General features: G+C 41.7%; 1 protein-coding gene and 1 long non-coding RNA gene across 2 annotated transcripts in view; one reads left to right on the plus strand and one right to left on the minus strand.

Moving 5' to 3' along the window:
- Positions 1-950: 950 nt before the first annotated feature.
- The window catches only part of LOC311037954 (uncharacterized protein), a gene marked incomplete at its 3' end in the record, with an annotated part of 29,696 nt that continues 10,834 nt past the window's right edge, over positions 951-19,812 (minus strand). Inside the window, exons 2-3 of the mRNA XM_084047249.1 lie at positions 1,725-2,081; positions 951-958 (exon numbers count right to left, since the gene is read on the minus strand). Coding sequence (XP_083903375.1) covers positions 951-958; positions 1,725-2,081 — 365 coding nt within the window. The remainder of the gene's footprint in view (positions 959-1,724; positions 2,082-19,812) is intronic.
- Positions 12,475-16,496, plus strand: LOC311037396. The gene is made up of 3 exons (XR_014599955.1): positions 12,475-12,616; positions 13,758-13,851; positions 14,235-16,496. It is a non-coding gene; the product is annotated as an uncharacterized lncRNA (long non-coding RNA).

A 19,812-nucleotide genomic window follows, 5' to 3' on the forward strand; every position in this document is an offset into this window, starting at 1 on the left:
TTTCATTGACCAAGACACCTAGAGATTTGGTGGATGAAACTTGACTAATTTCAATCCCACCAATAGAAATCTTAGCTCCGTTTTTTTTAATTGATTTAATACTTTATCAAACAGAAATGTAAACAGCACGAGGTACAGTCAGACATTTAGGCCAAAAGGATAACACAAACAAGTCCTGACTTGTTTCCATTGTGGTCCTATGTAATCAATTCATCAATAAAAGTTAAAAATAACACATAAATACATATCAAGAGATATAAAACACTAAATACACCTAAACCAAGGGTTTTACCGTGGCTTGTGGTTTTTAACATGACGGATTGAAGCTGTCTTCCACTGCCCTAAAAACAAAGCATTCAGTTTTGTCTAAAACTAAACAATAAAACAATGTAATCATCAGATGTTTACGATTCATATATGGCAATCCAATACCCTAGCAGACTACCCAAAATTATATTAAACACAACAAAATAGTTACATTTTCAGACAGGATTTACGCCTACTCATGTGACTTTGCAGTGTACTCGTCTGAGCAAAGCCTTTACCACAAACTGTGCAAGTAAAGGGTTTTTCACCTGTATGGGTCCTCATGTGCCTTGTCATATCAGATATTTGACCAAAACTTTTACTACAAACTGTACAACTAAAAGGTTTTTCTCCTGTATGACCCATCATGTGGAGCTTCAGATCTCTTTTCTGCTTGAAGCCTTTACCACAAACTATGCAAATGAGAGGTTTTTCTCCTGCAGGTGTCTCTACCGTATGGGTCATCATGTGGGCTTTTAGATTCCTATTCTCTTTGAAGGTTTTGGTACACACTTTACAACTGAAGGGTCTTTCAGCTGTATGATTTACCATGTGGACCCTTAATGTTGAACCATCTCCGAAGCTGTTGCCACAGACTATGCAACTGAAGGGTTTTTCCCCTGTATGAATTCTCATATGGACCTTTAGATTCCTATTATATTTGAAGGTTTTGTTACACAATTTACAACTAAAGAGTTTTTCGTCTGTATGAGTCCTAATGTGGTCCTTCAATAACTTATATAAATGGAAGGTTTTGGCACAAACGTTACAACTAAAGGGTCTTTCACCAGTATGAGTCCTCAGATGTCCCTCAAGACTTACCTTATGTCTGAACGTTTTACCACAAAATGAGCAAAGAAAGGCTCTTTCCCCTGAATGAGTCACCATGTGTAATTTCCGATTGAGTTTAGAAATAAATCTTCTACTGCAAATTGTACAACCAAAGGGTTTTTCACCTGTGTGAGTCCTCATGTGATTTTCCAGAAGATTACTATAACTGAAGGTTTTACGACATATTCTACAACAAAAGAGGTGTCCCCCTGTGTGAGTCCTCATGTGTACTTTTAGACTATGAGAATTAGTGAACGTTTTTTCACAAATTGTACAATGAAAAGGTTTTCCTGAATGAATCCTTGTGTGTAGCGCAAGACAACCCTTACTTTTAAAACTTTTCTCACAAAAAGTGCAACTAAAGGGTCTTTCACCTGTGTGAATCCTTATGTGTACTACAAGATATGTTTTACTACTAAAGGTTTTTTCACAAACCTCACAAATGTTTTTTCCCTTGCCTTTGAGACTCATGGATGGGGGTTGTTTGGATGATTTCAAGTCCTGGGACAGCCTGTTTCTCGAACACAATTTTTGTTCATCAGCATTTTGTGTCTTGTGTGATTTCAGTGTGTTTAAAGCTGACTGACCTTCCCTGGTCTCCTCCCAATCATCACTGTCCTCTGTGTCAGACTCAGAACAGTGGGAAGAGAGGAGGTGGTCATCACTAGTTGGTTTTCTTGGTATCCAGTACTCTGTATAAGCTTGTGTTTTCATGTGTTCAGTTGAGGTGCTGGCTTGAGACTCTGTCTCTCTGTTTTCATCATGAGTTTCACTTTTCCCTGCTAGTAATGTCAATGTTGACCCATCAGCCTCCATTGGTCTTTGAAGTAGTTCCTCCTGATCCTCTTTAAACTGCAGAGGTTCTGGTTCCTCCACGACCAAACTGGGGCTCCTCTCCTGCAGTTCAGGAAACTCTCCCTCTGCACCAGGGAGGTGCAGGAAGTCTGGGCAAAAGATGCAATGAGAGAAAATTAAACAATGTTTCAACCGTACATTTATCCGTTAAAAGTGTCCTGTTTTGTAGCTGTGGTAGCTGGATGAACTTCTGCTGTCCACATTTTAATGTTTTTTGCAAGGTATTGATTGTAGTGTGAGACATCAGCAGTGCCATTCCAATTACTTTATATGATGCATTTTGGTATTGCCACTATGATGGAGACTTTGTCTCAGTTCAGTACTGTAACGCTACTGTATATAATGTACTGACTATAACAAAACATAAAACAAATCTAACACATCCATTATTCATGTCATTAGCTACAGCTGTGTTGCTTACACCACAGTGTACGAAATGTCAGCCCTTCAGGGCGAGTACGCGGATAAGTCATTTTGTTTTTCTACCCTTTACCGCTCTCATGAATAATGTAACGCATCATGAGTTGATGAAGTACAAGTACAAAGTTGATTCTTCTTTTGCAGATTTGTTTTAGTGGAGGTAAAATAGCATGCGTCCCCTGGACTGACTGTCAGACAGTTTGCCCTTGCTTGCTTGCTTTCATTAGTTTTTACCATTCATTGATTTTTATTCTTCCTGTTACTGTGATTCATAATATAGCTTTATCTGCTTTTTGATTTCTTTTAGCCCCTCCCCCTCAACAGGCCTTGTCTTTTCCCAGGCCACCATTGCAAATAAGAGTTTGTTCTTAATAAAATGCCTGCAGTGGTGGAAAGTAATTGAGTATATTTACTCAAGTACTGTACTTTTTACTGGTACTTAAATTAAGAGAAAACTTGAATTAATCTACTCAAATATAGTTATGGAGTTAGATAAGCTTGACGTGATGCCCCTTGAAACACAGAGACATGCTATGGTGCGGTCAGGCTGGTTTCACTTTCGATCACAAATGATCCAAAACATAATTTAACACTTCAACTCTGTGTATATTTCAAGGAATCTTGTCTTGTTACTTTGCGTGGCATCCTACAGTAAGTAGTTTGATTTGAATGCCTTGTTTAGACTCCATGATATGATATAATTCTAAAATTATCATAGGCGTATTATACATAAGCGTATGTGACAAGGGTGAAATGAGGGGTTCTTAAAACTTTTGTAATTTTTTATTGGTGCTTAATGTGTATAATTGCCTCATTTAACCCCACCATCTTATTATTTTTGTACCAATTATTATTACGCACTGTATTGTTTATAATTGTTTTCCCCATGATCCCCTGGTCACATGTATTGAGAGACATTGAGTGGCAGAGCGGCAGTCACGCGGTCACGCCCAAGGCCACGGTCATGGCCAATGTCCCCAGACAGACTGTCACCACGGACAAATGAAAGAAGAGGGAGGTGTGGTTTGGCAGGTACAAAAGCGGAGGCGGGACCGTTTGAAAGGAGAACAGAGCACCCAAGTGACAGAGGCGTCAGTGAGGAGAAGGACAGCAGAGGGGAAGGTTGTGCCGAGACACGGAGTAGAGGAGTGCATAGATGAAGTAGACATACCAGCCACCTAGGAGTTTGGAAGCCGAGGTGTGCCTACATTCAAAGGAGAAACCAAGAGGAGAAAGCGATCGAACCGAAGGGGAGGAAGAGGCGAGTGAGACCAGACCATATGAGAGACGAGTGAGACCAGAACATATAAGGAGCGCTGAGACTGGAAAGTGGCGATAACGTTGCATACGCAACCAACTCAGCGCCAGGTGTAAAAACCTGGCTGGCGAGTGAGTATTCGAACAAGCAACGTTGAATCCCTGTATAACCACTGCCTGAGACAACGCAAATGTATCGTGTAAATGCACAGTGAACTGGTCTAGATCTCTATAATTGCAGGCGGAGAGAAAGAAGAGAGAAGACGAAGACGACTGGCCTCAAACCCTTTCCCATCTTACCCCCATATATGGACATGCAGCATTACCCCTGAACAAACCGTGTTGAGTATCTTGAAGCACTTTATTGGCACAGCACTTTACTTGAAAAGTATTTGTTGCACAGAAACCCCCCATGCTAAGGAACCCTTGTGATTAAGCCCCGCGTAATTTGCACAACTTTATAATTTATTTTATAGTTGTTGTGTAGATTAATTGTGTTTTGTATGTTTATATAGGTTTTATTAGTATAGTGTTTATTTGATTGTTTTTAAGGCACAGAAGCCAATGTATTAGGGACCCAATAAATATGACTTACCTTTTTTGATACACTGTATTCGTGTCCAGTTTCTTAAAGGGATATTCTCATGCCAGTGTTGTATTCTCAAAACCAAAAGTATTGAAACTTACCAGTTAACCTCGAACCTGTGAAAGCCTGAAGAAGAAGTTAAAGTGTATTCAAAGGGGACTTCCCTCTATAACAAAAGTGGCGTAGTCGACAAACAATTAGTTCAGATAGGACTCACAGTAATTACGCACCCAGCACTTTATTGTGCATTTATATTTTATTGTTGTGAGTTTTATTCTGGATTATTTATTAAAGGAGAAGAGTGCAATAGTACAAACAAATTGCAAGTCAAATGTGATACAATTTCGGCCCTGTTCACATATTTGGTGTTGGCGGCAGGACTGGTTGAGAACAAACACATGAGAATACCCACATGGAAAGAACCTATATGTGTCATATATGTTTGTAATATAGGGCCCCATACATAAAATTGGCACCTTTCCTATATGTATATGTACATATATGTACATATATGTGCATATATGTTACATATATGTGCATATATGTACATGCACATATATGTACATATATGTGCATATATGTACATATACATATAGGAAAGGTGCCAATTTTATGTATGTAACATATAGGTACATATGACCTGTATGTAACATATAGGTACATATATGACCTGTATGTACCTATATCTACATATATGGAATGAAACATAATTATATGATACCTATATCACCTATAAAATAGGTGATAAGTTTGTTTTACATGTACACATTAATCAAATCCAATAGAAACCCAAATGTAGAACTTTAACACTTTATTTAAACAATATACAAAACAATATATATAATACAATATATAATATAATATGCAAACATGAAACATGGCTTTTAAAGTGGCAAACAGATGGATACAAAAATATATATAAAATGAAATTAAATGAAATTAAGCTCCCTGCCTCCACATACAAAATAGCCATTGTCAACTTTGAAGTTTAAAGTTCTTCCTGCTTCCTTCCTCCTTATTCTCTACAGTAAAGCACACAGCACACACAATCAAAAAAGAAAAGATGGCCATTATTATTATTTTTTGTCTTTGTGTGCTCTTCGGAGCTCGGTCAGCTTCATGTTGATGGCTGTCCCAAGTTGGCCGCTTGGAACTCCCGGCCACTTCTTCACTGTAGCATCTACAGAGAAGACAAAAATAATTAGAAGACTGTAGAAGTCTACACTCCATTCTACTTTTTAAGAGGCAGACAGCTTCTTAAAGGAAAATTACGCCCGAAACGACACTTGGACCTTATTTACAGCTTGGCAAATGATTTTAAACTCACCAGAGGTATCGATCGACGCCAACGGTACCTAAAGAGCTTTACATCGCCCTAATGAAATGGGTTCATTCACACAGACCAGGGTGTCTGCGCATTTCTAAAGTACAAATTCAAGACCTTTTAAGACTTTTTAAGGATCCGCGGGGACCCTGACACAGACACACACAGTCATACACCAGCCAGCTTCTATTCCTAGAATTGCAAGATATGCCTATGAGATAGGATTATGGGTGAAGGTGAAGGAAAGGTGAATATGATTTTTTGTTAACACCGCAGACGACAACAATTAGTGTCATGGGGTTACCTAAAACCAGGAGTGGAAATTAAGGCCATTTACCAGCAAATGGTTGGTTGATTTTTCAATTGGCGGACACCTAGTGAGGAGTTAGCAGACACTGAGTGACAAGACTACACATCTAAAAGGTGTTAAGAATAGCCCAGAGACGTGGCTCTACTAGAAACGAGCTGTGATCAAGAAGTGAGTAAGCGATGAATTAGTATTATAGGTGCCAAGCAGATACCAATGACGGGTGTCCTACCTGATGCCGCCTCCATGGATGGCTATAAACATTGATACAAGGATGATTAAAGTAGTCAACTTATTAAATCTCTAAAGTATTGTTTTCCCTTCTCAATTCATTCATTTACTCACCAATAATGGCGTTCTTTATGTCCTTATCCAAGGCGACCAACTGCTCCCCATCACCACGAGTTGACTTTCCACCTTAATGTAAGATTTCAAAATTATTATGAAAGGTGGGTCAAATGAAGGTGGGTAATCATGCTGATTGGCAGCAATTAATGTTCAGATACTAATAGTTCATCAATTTGAGGTAGAGCAGTGTTGTCAGGGACACATGAGGTAACTAAAAATGGTTCCAAATAGACCCTACACAGACCTGCAAACGGAGTACTGAATAAGGTGACTAATATGTACAAAACCCTATAACATGGGCAATGTAGAAACATCCATATTGACATGAGACAGTTTTATAACCAAAAATGTACTCCCAAGTTTCTTTAAGTCTGTATAATAGGACTGTTTGATGGCAGAAAAGATAAGCATATTTTTGTACCGTTCAGGTTGCTTTTCAGCAGTGTTGTGACGTCCACGGTTCCCATCAAAAGGTTCCTCACCATGGAGGTAGCGGAGCCGGACTGCTGGGCTGACTTCCAGGCCTCTTTGTTGCAGAACACGCCAGAGTTCTTCACAACTTCAATCTGAAAAATAGTTTAGATTGCATTATTCTTTTACCGGCAAGAAACATGTTCATGTTTGGTTATGGTTACAAGATGACAATTCGTATTGATACCAATAATTAAAGAAAAAGTTGTTTTTTTTCAACCTGGACTCTATTTACTTCCCCATTTACTTATCTCTAAGAGTTGAGATATTAATTTTTATTTTTTTCAATTGCTCCTGTTGGGAGTGAGGGACCGGCCAAACTGAAAGCCCAAAAGCTTGTTTCAATTCATTCATTAAGATGTCCTCAGACGAGTTCGCCAACGGTTTTGACAATCCAACGGTTTCGACAATTCTCTCATTCCGCCATACATCCGGCTATCTCTGTGGAGCTCTTCACCCCTGCATCCTTCCCCAGCACTACAAGATAATGCTAAAGGAATCCAACAAACTAATAATTTCCCTAGATTTTATCAAAAGAGGAAAGGAGGACAGGCTGGGGGGAAAGCAAGACATAGGCAGAACAGAGGAGGAGGATGGAGAGCAGGGAAGGAGAGAAGACAGTGGATGTTGAGCAGGCAGAGTCACTGGTGGGAGGGAGGATAGTCTTACTTTGTTGGCGTTTCCACAGTCTTTTCCCTCCGCTACCGCCATGGTGTTCGCTGCTGCCCCAGGTGTCGCAGCAGTCTAGTTAGAGAATAAAACCCCTGTTAGACTCTTAACAATAAGAAACAATAATAAAATATGGTATGCAAATCTATACTAAATGACAGTAGGACGACCATAGTAGGTAGAGGGAAGGCGGGGTGGGGGGTTTGAGGCAAGGAGGAAAAAGGATGGGGGGATGGAGAGGTGGCAGGGTGGGGGGGTAGGATGGGGGTGGCGGAACGGTGGGTGGGGGAGGTGGAGGGGATGGCGGGGTTGGGGGTGGGGGGAACCAAAATGAAATTCCATAGGGACTTTGCACTAGTAGAGCAAGTAAATTACACAACCATCCCAACATAAAAATTGCACCGATTGCTCCAGCAGTTTGTGAGATTAGCCCTGCATAAACACTGACCCATTTACAAGTAGTAGGCAAACTGTCATAGTTTATATCCATCCTTACAACATAAAATGCTATTCACCTCTTTGGTCGCCGAGGTCCCAGGTGTCGCTGGAGTCTAGTTAGAGAACAAAACACTTTTAAGACTCATTGACAATATAATAAATATTAGTTTATATTAATCTTTACTACATAAAATGCTATTCACCTCTTTGGTCGCTGAGGTCCCAGGTGTCGCTGGAGTCTAGTTAGAGAACAAAACACTTTTAAGACTCATTGACAATATAATAAATATTAGTTTATATTAATCTCTACTACATACAATTCTATTCACCTGTTTGGTCGCTGAGGTCCTAGGTGTCGCAGTCTAGTTAGAGAAGAAAACACAATGACAGTAGTGAGGACGACCATATAGGACCATGGTGGGAGAGGTAGAGGAAAGGCGGGTGGAAGGAGGGAGGCGAGGAGGAAAGGTGGTGGGGTAGGAGGTAAGGGGGCCGGCGGATAAGTAAGTAAGGATAAGTAGAATTAGTACAGAAAAATCGGAGGAATTGAAGGGTCAAACACACCTGAGCGCTCAGGAATCTCTACAGGCTTAGAGAAGAAATAAATGTTGTAAGATTACCTTTATTTCTCAAAAAAGCCTATATAGATTCATATTTACAGGGGTGGCTTTGCAAAACATAAAACATGACAATACAAAAACGTTATTTACACAAGTTATCAGCGAAACACCAATCCCTATAGCTCTGCTTCAGTAATAAGTAAAATAAATGAACAAAAGACTGAGTAGGAAAGGATTACTCACCAGCCTCTCTGAACCAGTGGAGAAGTAATCTTCCATGTCCCCTTCCGGTGCACCATGTCCAGGAGTCCTTTCAATCTTGTTCATAGAAGAAAATGTTGTTATACTCTTCAATACATTAAAGTGCAAATACAGCAAGCTATTAACACCATCAACACGATTAGCACAACATCAAAAGTCCCTACATGTGCATTGTCCCCCAAATAAATGTGCAGATTAAACGACTGCGGGGCACAACTCCTCACAATCAAACCTTCCTGAGCCTCACTGCAAAGCAGCAGTATTGTAACCCTGATAGGGGACTGACAGGTGCTCACGGGTGAAAACAAAAAAAGTATTGAAATCAGATAAACTTACCCTTTGAGCAATCAAGGCGATGTCCCTTTTCATTTCAGGGATTTCTAGAATGAGGTTATATAGAGAGAAACAATAACAATCATCAGATAAAAATAGCTAGCAGCAAGCAACTCGGTGCCCTTACTTAAACTCCGGAACAGACTTTTCGCGAGGTTTAAAAGTACTTCTCTGACATTGCAGTATCGATCTACTCCAGAACAAAACCCTTCTTGGGTTTAATATTGAAAAGGAGAATACTTACGATTGACAATGAAGGCGTTCAGTCTACTGTTTTCTGTTTTAAGAGCTGCATTTTCTTTCCTTAGTTCCTCTAGGTTGCGCTGCATTTGTTCCACTTTCCTCTTTTCCCACATTGTTTCATCCAGGTTTTTTCTGTACTGTAAAGCCATCTATGAGAAAAAAGAGAGGGAGAGAGTGAAGAACAATAGCTAATGGTATTCAATTTCATTCGGTTGATTCTAGGAAGTAGGGATGGGACGATACCATTTTTCCGAGTAGTACGAGTACTCATTCCTCCGAGTACTCACCGATACAGAGTACTGATGAGAGTTAACTGACACTTTCAATTACAACAATACAATGAACAAGACTGATCAAGATGACGTTTATTCTCTCCCATTCAGTTATAGGTCTGATCGACAGTCTGGTATGTGTCATGCAAAGACCAAGTGGGCTGATGGGTGCTAATTGTTCCCCAAATAAGCTCTTTGATGAACACAAGGTGAATTCAAGCAGCGCACCGAGTTCAGCACAATAATCTCCAAACAGGAGAAAGATCTCGTAGGTAATTCTCCATATCCTCACTTCCTCACTACAAACTTTGTTGGTCAATTGGCAAGAAGAAGTTAAACAGATTAACTACTCTCCACTTTGTCTCAAGACATACATCCCTCCACTTGGGCATATACAAGTGTTTATTGTCCAGCCTCTCAAAAATTCTTCCTTACTTATAACATAAAACCTCCGCATCTTGAATCTACGGTAATAACACACCACACACTGGATGCCGTCAGTTTGGGTACCTTTTTGGATCGTGGCGGGCCATCTTCATTCCCATCCTCTTCCGGCCCCTGGGAGTTGAGACAGATAAAGAGACAGAAAGACAAAGTTGCCTACTTTATAACCTTATAACAGCTACAGTCAATGCAGTTTATTACAACAAATCTTCCTCATCTTGAATTTGTGTAATGTATGTGACAAAACACACCGGATGCAGACTGGTAGTGTACCTCATTGTTTGTACTTTCTTTATCCTCCTCTTCGTCGGAACCTCTCTGGGGCTGCTTGGACTTTTTCATGGAAACCTTGAGAGAGAAAGAGAGAGACAGTGAAAGAGAAAGAGCAGGAGAGAGAGCAGAGTGAGAAAGAGTGAGAGAGGGGGGGGGGTAATTTTAAAATATATTTAAGCTATTGTGTAATGAAACCAACAATTGGCCCAGTCAGTTACCTTTTTCTTCAGAGAAGTCCGTGTCTGCTGCGTGTACTTGGGGTTCGGGACATGTTGCCGTTTAGTTTGGGGAGCATCAGCATTCTCCGCACTGTCCATATCGTCTAGTTGTTTTTCTAGAGTCTTTACATATCCTGGTGCAATGAAATCAAAATGTCATCATGACATGTACCCAATCTAACATAGTCTCAGATATAGTGTCCTACAGGTGTAATTATTATTATTATTTATTTGAGGACAATGCACAGTAATTAATGCGCCAGAGGCAAATTTGCAACTGATGTCCCTTGGAACTCCAGATTGGAATTGCCAGTGCCTCACACACACTGACAGGACTATTAACCTACATGTCTTTCCGATTGCCTCTACTTCATAGAATCATTTGCAATCAATGGGCTATATGCATAAGCCACATTACTTTCTGAAAGGTAGACTCCATCTTTACTTCATGTGTCCTATACCATTGGATTAAGTGATATCTAGACCCTCCTGTACAGTAGTAAGAATCCTGAAGTGAAATGTCTGGTTGGCTACAAGCTGTCAATCACCATCAAAGTACAGCACAATAAACAGCAAATTAAGCCGTTTTTGAGAAAAATGATCTAATAGCACTACACAAGTGTTAATGTTCCCAAAGATTGTTGAGGACGCTTAAAACTACACTAAACATGGCTATTATTCTTTATTTATTTCAATTTGAGTGGTCAGGGCCTTCAATCCAATATACAGCAAGTAGATACAATTCCCTTCAGGAACTGGTGGAGCTTGTGAACATGACCCAGTAGAAAGCAGGAAGCATGTAGAATTTCAGGTAGTATAACGTAACTGATGTTGCTTTAATAGGTTTATTGAGCAGCAGTGAGACTGCATATTTGTGAAACATTGAAAATTGGAAAAGAATAGAAACAAAACTAATATGCCAGCGTCAGAGTTCCTTGCTAATTGCCATGTGTGCATCCCTGGGTTGATTGATTGAAATTTGTATTTGCAGTTTGCATAGGAAAAGGTACAGTTTCATGACAGTAACATTTCACTGGTACAAGGTCAACTAAAAGCACGTTCAAGAAAGCTGTTAGGCGTATTTAAATTGAGATCCCTTTTTTTAACTCATATAACATTGAATGACATACAAATAAAACCTTGTTTTTTTGTTTCTGTTTTGTTTTATCTATTATTATTTTATTTTATTTTTCTTATTATCCTTTTATCATGCTCTGTGCATTACCAGTCTTGTTCCCCCTTTTCTTTTATTTCAATCTTACACAGTACTGCTTCCTACCTGTATGTTTTTCATTGTTATATGAGTTAAAAAAAGGTCTCCAATGTAAACAAGTGTAATGCTTTCTTGAATGCCTTTTAGTTGACTTTGTACCAGCGAATCTGTACTGTCATGTCACTAGTAACGTTATGCTACAGATGATATATGCAATAGACAAACATTGTGTTACATTTTACAGTGAAACATAATGTCACATACTTGCCACATGTAGTATTCGAGCTTCATAAACGGGCCATGGTTTTCTTCCTTCTTGCCATTCAACCAGTTTTGGATACTCGTCAGACTCCTCCGAGCGAGTGAAATCATTAACAGAAAAATTACGGATACAATCGATCCCCACAATACTCCGCTTCCCTTTATCTTTCCCCTCTGTCCATTCGACAAGGGCATGTTTAATTTCTGGCTTTTCCGCCATGATTCTACTATCCTCTATACTCTACAGATACAAACTTCCCGCAGCTCCAGTCACATATACACACACCGCCACCGAGACATCGCCCCATAATGCAATACTCCAAGTCCCCCTCCCGCCTAGACAGAAGCCGGCACAAGTGACGACACACTCTCAGACGGAAACGGAAATACACGGCAAATTCGAGGTTGGGCCCCGTTTGTATGTAAATCTGGGGTCATTTTTATTTGCTGTTTGCATCCGGTCTAGCTAGGAAATGGGTGGGTGTGTTCAGTAACATGTGTGTAGTCGCGCTAGTAACTTCTACTTCCGGGGGAGCTGCTTACAGAGCGGCTAGCCTGCTTCGACATTTGCGCTCCGTAGACCAAACTTTTCACTTAATTAGATCTTATTTTGCAGTAAGTTAACTGAAAAAGAAGCACCGGCATGGGTCCGAAGCGCTACAAAGCATACCACGAGGATGACGAAGCACCAATTCCAAAAAGGACAAAAGCAAGACAAAGACGAAGGTAAGCTAAAGTTCTACATTTTCCTGGTTAGCTAGCTAGCTCTGGAGTAGCCTCGAGTGAATACAAAGGAACACCCACGGATTCAAAAGGGATTATAACGTTAGTGTGTATGTACACAGTTGTAGCTTCCCATGCCCATTATTTTGAAACATCATTGGATTCACTATGAACAAAGGGATTCAATTCAATTCAACTGAGCTTTGTTGGCATGAGAAAACATATGTTTACATTGCCAAAGGGGCGGCCATAGCTGAATGGTTAGTGAACCCGCCTAGGGAGCCAGAGGCCCTGGTTGCCACAGGTTCGATTCCAGGCCAGGTCAGCATATGTGTCGATGAAATGAAATTTGTCCCTGAGCAAGACTCTTAACCCCTAATTGCTCACAGGTTCTCATTGGAAACAAGACCGCAAGGACTTTCATGAACGACCTGTTAAAAGGAATTATCCTTATCAAAAAACGATACAAAAGAAAATAAAAACAGTAGTAGGGGAACATATATACAGTTGGAGTGGGTACAACATTTTGTGAACAGAGCTATATCCCATTTGTCCTTATGTACATGTTATATACAGGGTATAAGGTAGCAGCAATACAAAATAAACAGTCGTTCCAATGTGTTTAGCTCTGTTTATATGTGCAGTAGGTCTGGAGGTCACTAAATGGTTCTCTAGCCTTCTTTTATCACAGCAGTTCATTCAAGGATTCAAGTTAGTTTGTACACAAAGGTGTATCTTGCATGTCCCCCCCCCCCACCCCCCCCAAAAAAAAAGAAAAGTCCATTGTCCTGTTCATCAAACCTAGGTAGTAAAGCAAAGTTTGTCGTTTACCCAGGGTGTTGGACTAAGTTATTTTACTAACTTATTTACAGCCAGACCCTGCAGGAAGCCTTGCTCAAGGGCTATTCAGCGGTGATTCATGATTGATGTGTGATGAATTGGGAAATCAAACTGGGGACCTTCCGGTATCAAGGCCGCCCCTCTAACCACTAGGCCACCGCTGCCTTAAAAAGCAAAGCTTGAACTAATTCCAGAACGGAACGAGTGGAAATGGTTCACTTTTACTGCCATTTCTATCACTCCAATCAATGATAGCCTCTTAGTGCAATTAGTAATTTCCAGTAACAGATAATTTTCTTTTTAGGAGAATGCTTGAACATGAGGGAGATGAAGAAGCTCAACCTGTGGACTCTTCAACCAATCAGGAACCTCAGGCCCCTACTGCTCCTGACGACACAGTAAGTTGGTCATAATGACTACCACACATGTTTAGTCACTGGTGTATGTATGTCTCACATGCAAATGTAATGCATTCTTGCTGCAGTCACCTCTCTCCACCCCCTCTTCCTCCCCACTCCCTTTCTACTTCCCCATCCCCCTCTCTCCCTCACCACCACCCCACTCACTGCCCACCCTCCTCTCACCACCCCAGCCCCCTCTACCATGCCTCTCCCCTCTATCCCTCCCCACCCCTCTCTCCTTCTCATCATCACCCCCCCCCCCACCACTCCAATACCGCCTCTCCCCACCCCTCTACCTTCCCACCCCTACCAACAGCAGAAAAAATAGATTTGTGTGATTCTTCTCAAATTTGTGACACTGCTGATCCTATGTTTTACAGATGAACCAACCAGTACCTGGCCCTAGCTCTTTCCCAGAAGATCAGGAAGAGGGACCAAGCTCTTCATCTTCATCTCCAACCGCAGACCAGAAACCAACTAAAGAACAGGTGGAACTGCTGCTGCTGGCATTAAAACTCAAACACGGACTGACAAACAAAGCCTTGGAGGACATTCTGCATCTCATCAACTTCAGTAGTGGGCCTGAGGGGCTGTCAGTGAGTGGTTCTAAGTACCTGTTCTACAAATCATTCGAGTCAGTGAAAGACTTACTAGAGATGCACTATGTCTGCAAGACGTGCAACCTAAGGATGCAGGAAGGTACCTTCAATGTCAAATGCCCAGTTTGTGACCAGAACATATCAAAAGCACATGCACAGAAAGATCAGTGTTTTTTGTACCTGCCACTTAAACATCAAATCCAAAAACTGCTTGAGGACCACCAATTAGGGAAACACTTAAAACACAGATTTGAGAGGATGGGTGACTCCATCAAAGATATATACGATGGAAATCTGTACAAAAAGCTACCATTGCTTGCCTCACAAGATAACATATCACTGTCTTTCAATGTTGATGGAGTGCCAGTGCACAAATCAAACCCCAAAAGTTTGTGGCCAATTTTATGTACTGTTAATGAACTGCCAATAGAACTACGGGGAAAACACCTTATGCTGGGTGGCCTGTGGTTTGGTCCAAACAAACCAAATATGAACACCTATCTGAAACCATTTGTTGACGAATGCAAAGATTTGTATTCTAATGGTCTTACATGGCAAAGTGACAGTGGTGAAGTCACAAGCAAAGTAGTAGTCACTATCATGGTGGCAGATTCAGTTGCTCGTCCAATGCTTCAGAATTTCAAACAGTTTAATGGAGAGTTTGGGTGCTCTTTCTGTACACAGAAAGGCACAAATGTTTTAAAACGGAGGGGGCGTGTAAGGGCTTATCCCTATGAAAACGTTGAGTTGCGGACTCCTTCCCAAACTGACAATCTGGTAGAACAGGCTATTGCTAGTGGAAAACCCTCATTGGGAGTGAAAGGGCCTAGCATTCTGTGTAGTCTGCCCGATTTTAATATTATTGATGGCTGTGTTCCTGATTATATGCACAGTGTGCTGCTGGGTGTAGTTAGAAGCATCGCCACGCTGTGGTTAAATTCCGAAAACAACCAATCTCCATGGTATATCGGACGCTCAATTGAACAAATTGATGACATTTTGACTTCCATCAAACCCCCGTGTAATATTTCCCGTGTGCCCCGCTCAATGAAAGACAGAAAGTTCTGGAAGGCACACGAGTGGTACATGTGGATGTTATATTACAGCATACCAACATTGAAAGGGATCTTACCTGAGAAATACTTAAAGCATTGGTTTAAGTTGGTAATGGGGGTCTCTATTCTACTTGGCGAGAATATAGCCCCACTGCAGATATCCGAATCTGAGAAGTGGCTGACAGAGTTTGTACAGGAAATGGCGAGCCTTTACGGCACAAATAATGTCACTTTCAATGTACATTTGTGCCTTCATCTACCAAATACTGTAAGGAACTGGGGACCCCTCTGGGCACAGTCTGCATTTGTGTTTGAGTCCTACAACGGGGTCCTTCTGAATATGATAAAGAGTAGTCAGGGGGTTTCTCTACAAATAATGAAAACAGTTTGGCTAGAGGTGGCATTTCCATCATTTTCCAAAAAAGCCATGGGGGGAGCCTCTGAGTATTCAGCTCTCTTAGAGTCATTTTCAGATGCGAAAAAAAAGGTTACACAAGTCAGCCGCTCTCATGGTGTTACATGTCTGGGTAGGCCTAACATTTGTATGATCAAGAATGAGGATTTCCTGGCGTTGAATAGCATTGTTAACCTACCAACTAGATTCCCTGTCAAGTATTTTAGCAGAGCAGTGGTTAACTCAGAAATGGTTCACTCACAAAACTACTCCCGTACTTTCCGGAGAAATTCATACACGGTCATTCTTTCTGATGAAAAGGAAAGTGTTTTCTCTGTGAAGACATTCATTTTCTGTGATCTAGGGCAGGGAGAGACATGCTATGCAATAGGGAAGTACTACGAAAAAAAGAAACATGACATTTGCAGTCAATTTAAGAATCCTTTGTATTTTATCCCTGTGGGGAAAAGTCTGGGAAATTTAGTTGCTGTACAAGCTGATCAGATAAAAGAAAAGTGTCTGTTTGTTAAAACAGACAGAAATGTAAACTTTGTATTCAAGTTCATTAACCACAGTGAAATGCTTTCCTAGATGCTCAATGTTTTCAATAAACATGGGATTAATCAAACTTGTTTGTTATCCATTTTATTCTACCACAATACACATTTTATCGTCATGGAAACTATGCCCAAGAAAGAATTGATAACCTTGTTATTGTTAATGATTCAGGAAATAAATGTTTTTCCATTTGTGTTGAAAATTAGCTTGTTTTCCTCACTTGCCATATTCCATAATCATTGCCTTGTCACATGTATTTAGGATCAAATGTGATGACATTACCATTGTGTTGATGTAACACATCCCAAATGTGCTAATTTAGTCTTGCATGATATTTTAATGTTATCACATTACATTCATTCACATGCCATACTGTCATTGGGTGATTCATGCAGCAGGCTATAATACAGAATCTGCCACTGAGCTGAAACATTTACTGTACGGAATAGAAACAGTACTCAGGTGGCCTACATCCTATAATGGGACACAGGGCCTACATATTAAGAAGCTATATAGGAGAATTATATGTCCTGTATTATGAACATATAGAGCCTATATATGGATAAAGAAGCTATATAGGAGAACTATATGGCTTCTATTATCTACATATATGACCTATATGAGGGTATAAACAAGCTATATAGGAGACCTATATACCCTGTATATGCACATATATGCACCTGATTTTGACCTATATGTGAGATATATGCAGCCTATATGGAGCTTATACCAGGCATATATGTGGTATATATGCACATATATGCGCATATATGATCCTTATATGTAGCATATAGGTTACATATAGTTGCATATATGGAACATATAGATTCTTTCCATGTGGGTACCCTTAAGAGAAACTGTACTGTTTTGTTGTTTTTGTTGCTTTTTGTTTTTTGCTTTACGGATTCAGAATGATGATGATGGCGGTGTATCCCGGTGCCCCATGGTTACCCACCTTTGGTGGAACAGAAGGCGAGAGTAAATATAGGGAATGGAAAGACCAGATTAGAGGATTATTAAGTACCCAGGAACTACCAGAAATCAGGAAAGTTGCTATTATAATTAAAACGCTAACCAACGAAGCTAAACGGCAGATTAGTGTGGTTGAGGAGGGCGAACGCGACACAGTGGCAAAAGTTTTTAAATACTTAGATGCTTTATATAAAGAAACTGTCTCTGTCGCAGAAATGCGCTCACTATTCTATCGGTGCGCACAGCGCGCAGGAGAGAATGTACAAACTTACACCCTGAGACTTAGAGAGCTGTTTTGTGGGCTGCGGCAGCACGACCCAAGCACCGCTCCCTCCGAAGCCATTCTTCGTGATCAGTTTGTTATGGGTTTAGCTGAGGGCCCCCTGGGCCAAGCCTTAAAAATATATGCTCGACGACACCCAGATGAAGATTTTGCTGCTTTACGCGAAGAAGCCTACCTGTTAGCTGCTGAACATGGAACTACTGAAATAACGTGCCACGCTGTTAATCCTATTTCTGTCCCCTACCCTTCTCAGGACCCTGCTTGGAGAGAAAAATTAAAACAGGAAATCATGGACGACGTAAAAACTCAAATGCAAGGATTCACGCAGGAACTCATGAAGGAAATCAGACCGCTCCTCCGCACTGGCACCAATGACGCACGAGCGCGCACTCCACCGCCACCTGAGCGACGGTATACGGCCTCTCAGCGCTACGAATGGGATGAAGGAGGTAGGCCGATATGTAGCCAGTGTAGACAGGCGGGTCATATAGCGAGATTCTGTAGATCCGACCGAAGTCAGTTAAACTAGTACGCCCTGTCGCCGAGGTCCGGGGGGCAGAGGTGCAACGTTCACAAAAAAAGTTAAGGGCCAATGAAGTGTTTGTGGGGGAATGTCCGACAATTGGGATAACAATGGGGGGAGTCCAAATGAGGGGTTTATTAGATACGGGGTCTCAAGTCACATTGATGCAGCAGAGTTTGTTTAACGAAAAGTTCTCGCAAGATAAAATGGAAAATGGGCCTCTGGTGTTTAGCCTACGGGCAGCAAACGGCCTTGATCTACCCTATTCTGGCTATGCCATATTCGATTTAGAATTAGAAGGACTGAAAATACCGGGAAGAGGAATCGTAATTGTAAAAGATGAACATTGTATTGAGCCGCTGATCATTGGGATGAACGTAGTCCACGCAGTGTGGCATGCATTATTTAAACTCTCTGGGAGGTCTGTGTTTCCATGCCAACAGGAGAGGACACCATGGAAAAAAGCATTCGCCGCCTGTAGGAGAGTGGAGGCAGTGACCCACGAAGACGGAGCATTGGGCTATGTGTGGCCTGTCGGCCGACGGAGAATCCGAGTCCCCGCCCGCAGTGAGTTAGTAGTATGGGGCCGTGCCTGGAAAGGTCCAAATGGAGCCGAATACGAGGCCCTGATGGAGGCCATGCCGGAAGGAACTGATCTGGGAGTGGCCCGAGCGTTGGTCACCGTGCGTAATGGCCGAGTCCCCGTGCGCATCTGCAACCCCCACGCGTATAGCGTGACCGTGGGCAGACATCAAAAGTTAGGGAAGCTATATCCAGTGGAGGAGGCCGACGTCCGTGGACGACGAGACCTGAACCTGTCCCTAGGAACCGACGGAGCCGTGGAAGTGTCCCTGGTGAGCATCGAAGACGAGGGACCCGTGAAGACCTTACCTGAGGAGATGGAGGCGTTGACCCGGCGAGATGACCTACCTGACCAGCAGAGAGAAGAGCTGCATGCGATGATGTGTAAATGGAAGAAGGTGTTTGCAGTCCATAATGAAGATTTTGGGCAGACGGACGTGGTGCAACACCAAATACCAACTGGAGACGCGGCACCCATCCGCGAGAGGCACCGACCGCTGCCGCCCTCCATGTATAGAGAAATGAAGACCTTATTGAGTGACATGCTGGACAAGGGAGTGATAAAAGAGAGTTGCAGTCCCTGGGCAGCGCCCATTGTCCTGGTGAAGAAGAAAGATGGCAGCTGGCGTTTCTGTGTCGACTACCGTAAACTGAATGCCGTGACGCACAAAGATGCCTTCCCTTTACCTCGGATTGAAGAGACTTTAACAAGCCTGACCAAGGCTCAGTGGTTCTCCACACTCGACCTGGCCAGCGGTTATTGGCAGGTGGGTATGGACCCTCGGGATCGAGAAAAGACAGCGTTTACCACCCCTTTAGGACTGTTCGAGTTCCAACGTATGCCGTTCGGTTTATGTAACGCCCCCGCGACCTTCCAAAGATTAATGCAGCGATGCTTGAGTGGCCAGGTGACGTCATTATTAGTGTACCTCGATGACATTATTGTATATTCACCTGACTTTTCCTCTCACATGCAGCACCTTGACCAGGTT

The sequence above is a fragment of the Gymnoscopelus microlampas genome, assembly GCF_963454915.1.
Source record: "Gymnoscopelus microlampas genome assembly, chromosome: 21".
Lineage (NCBI taxonomy): Eukaryota > Metazoa > Chordata > Actinopteri > Myctophiformes > Myctophidae > Gymnoscopelus > Gymnoscopelus microlampas.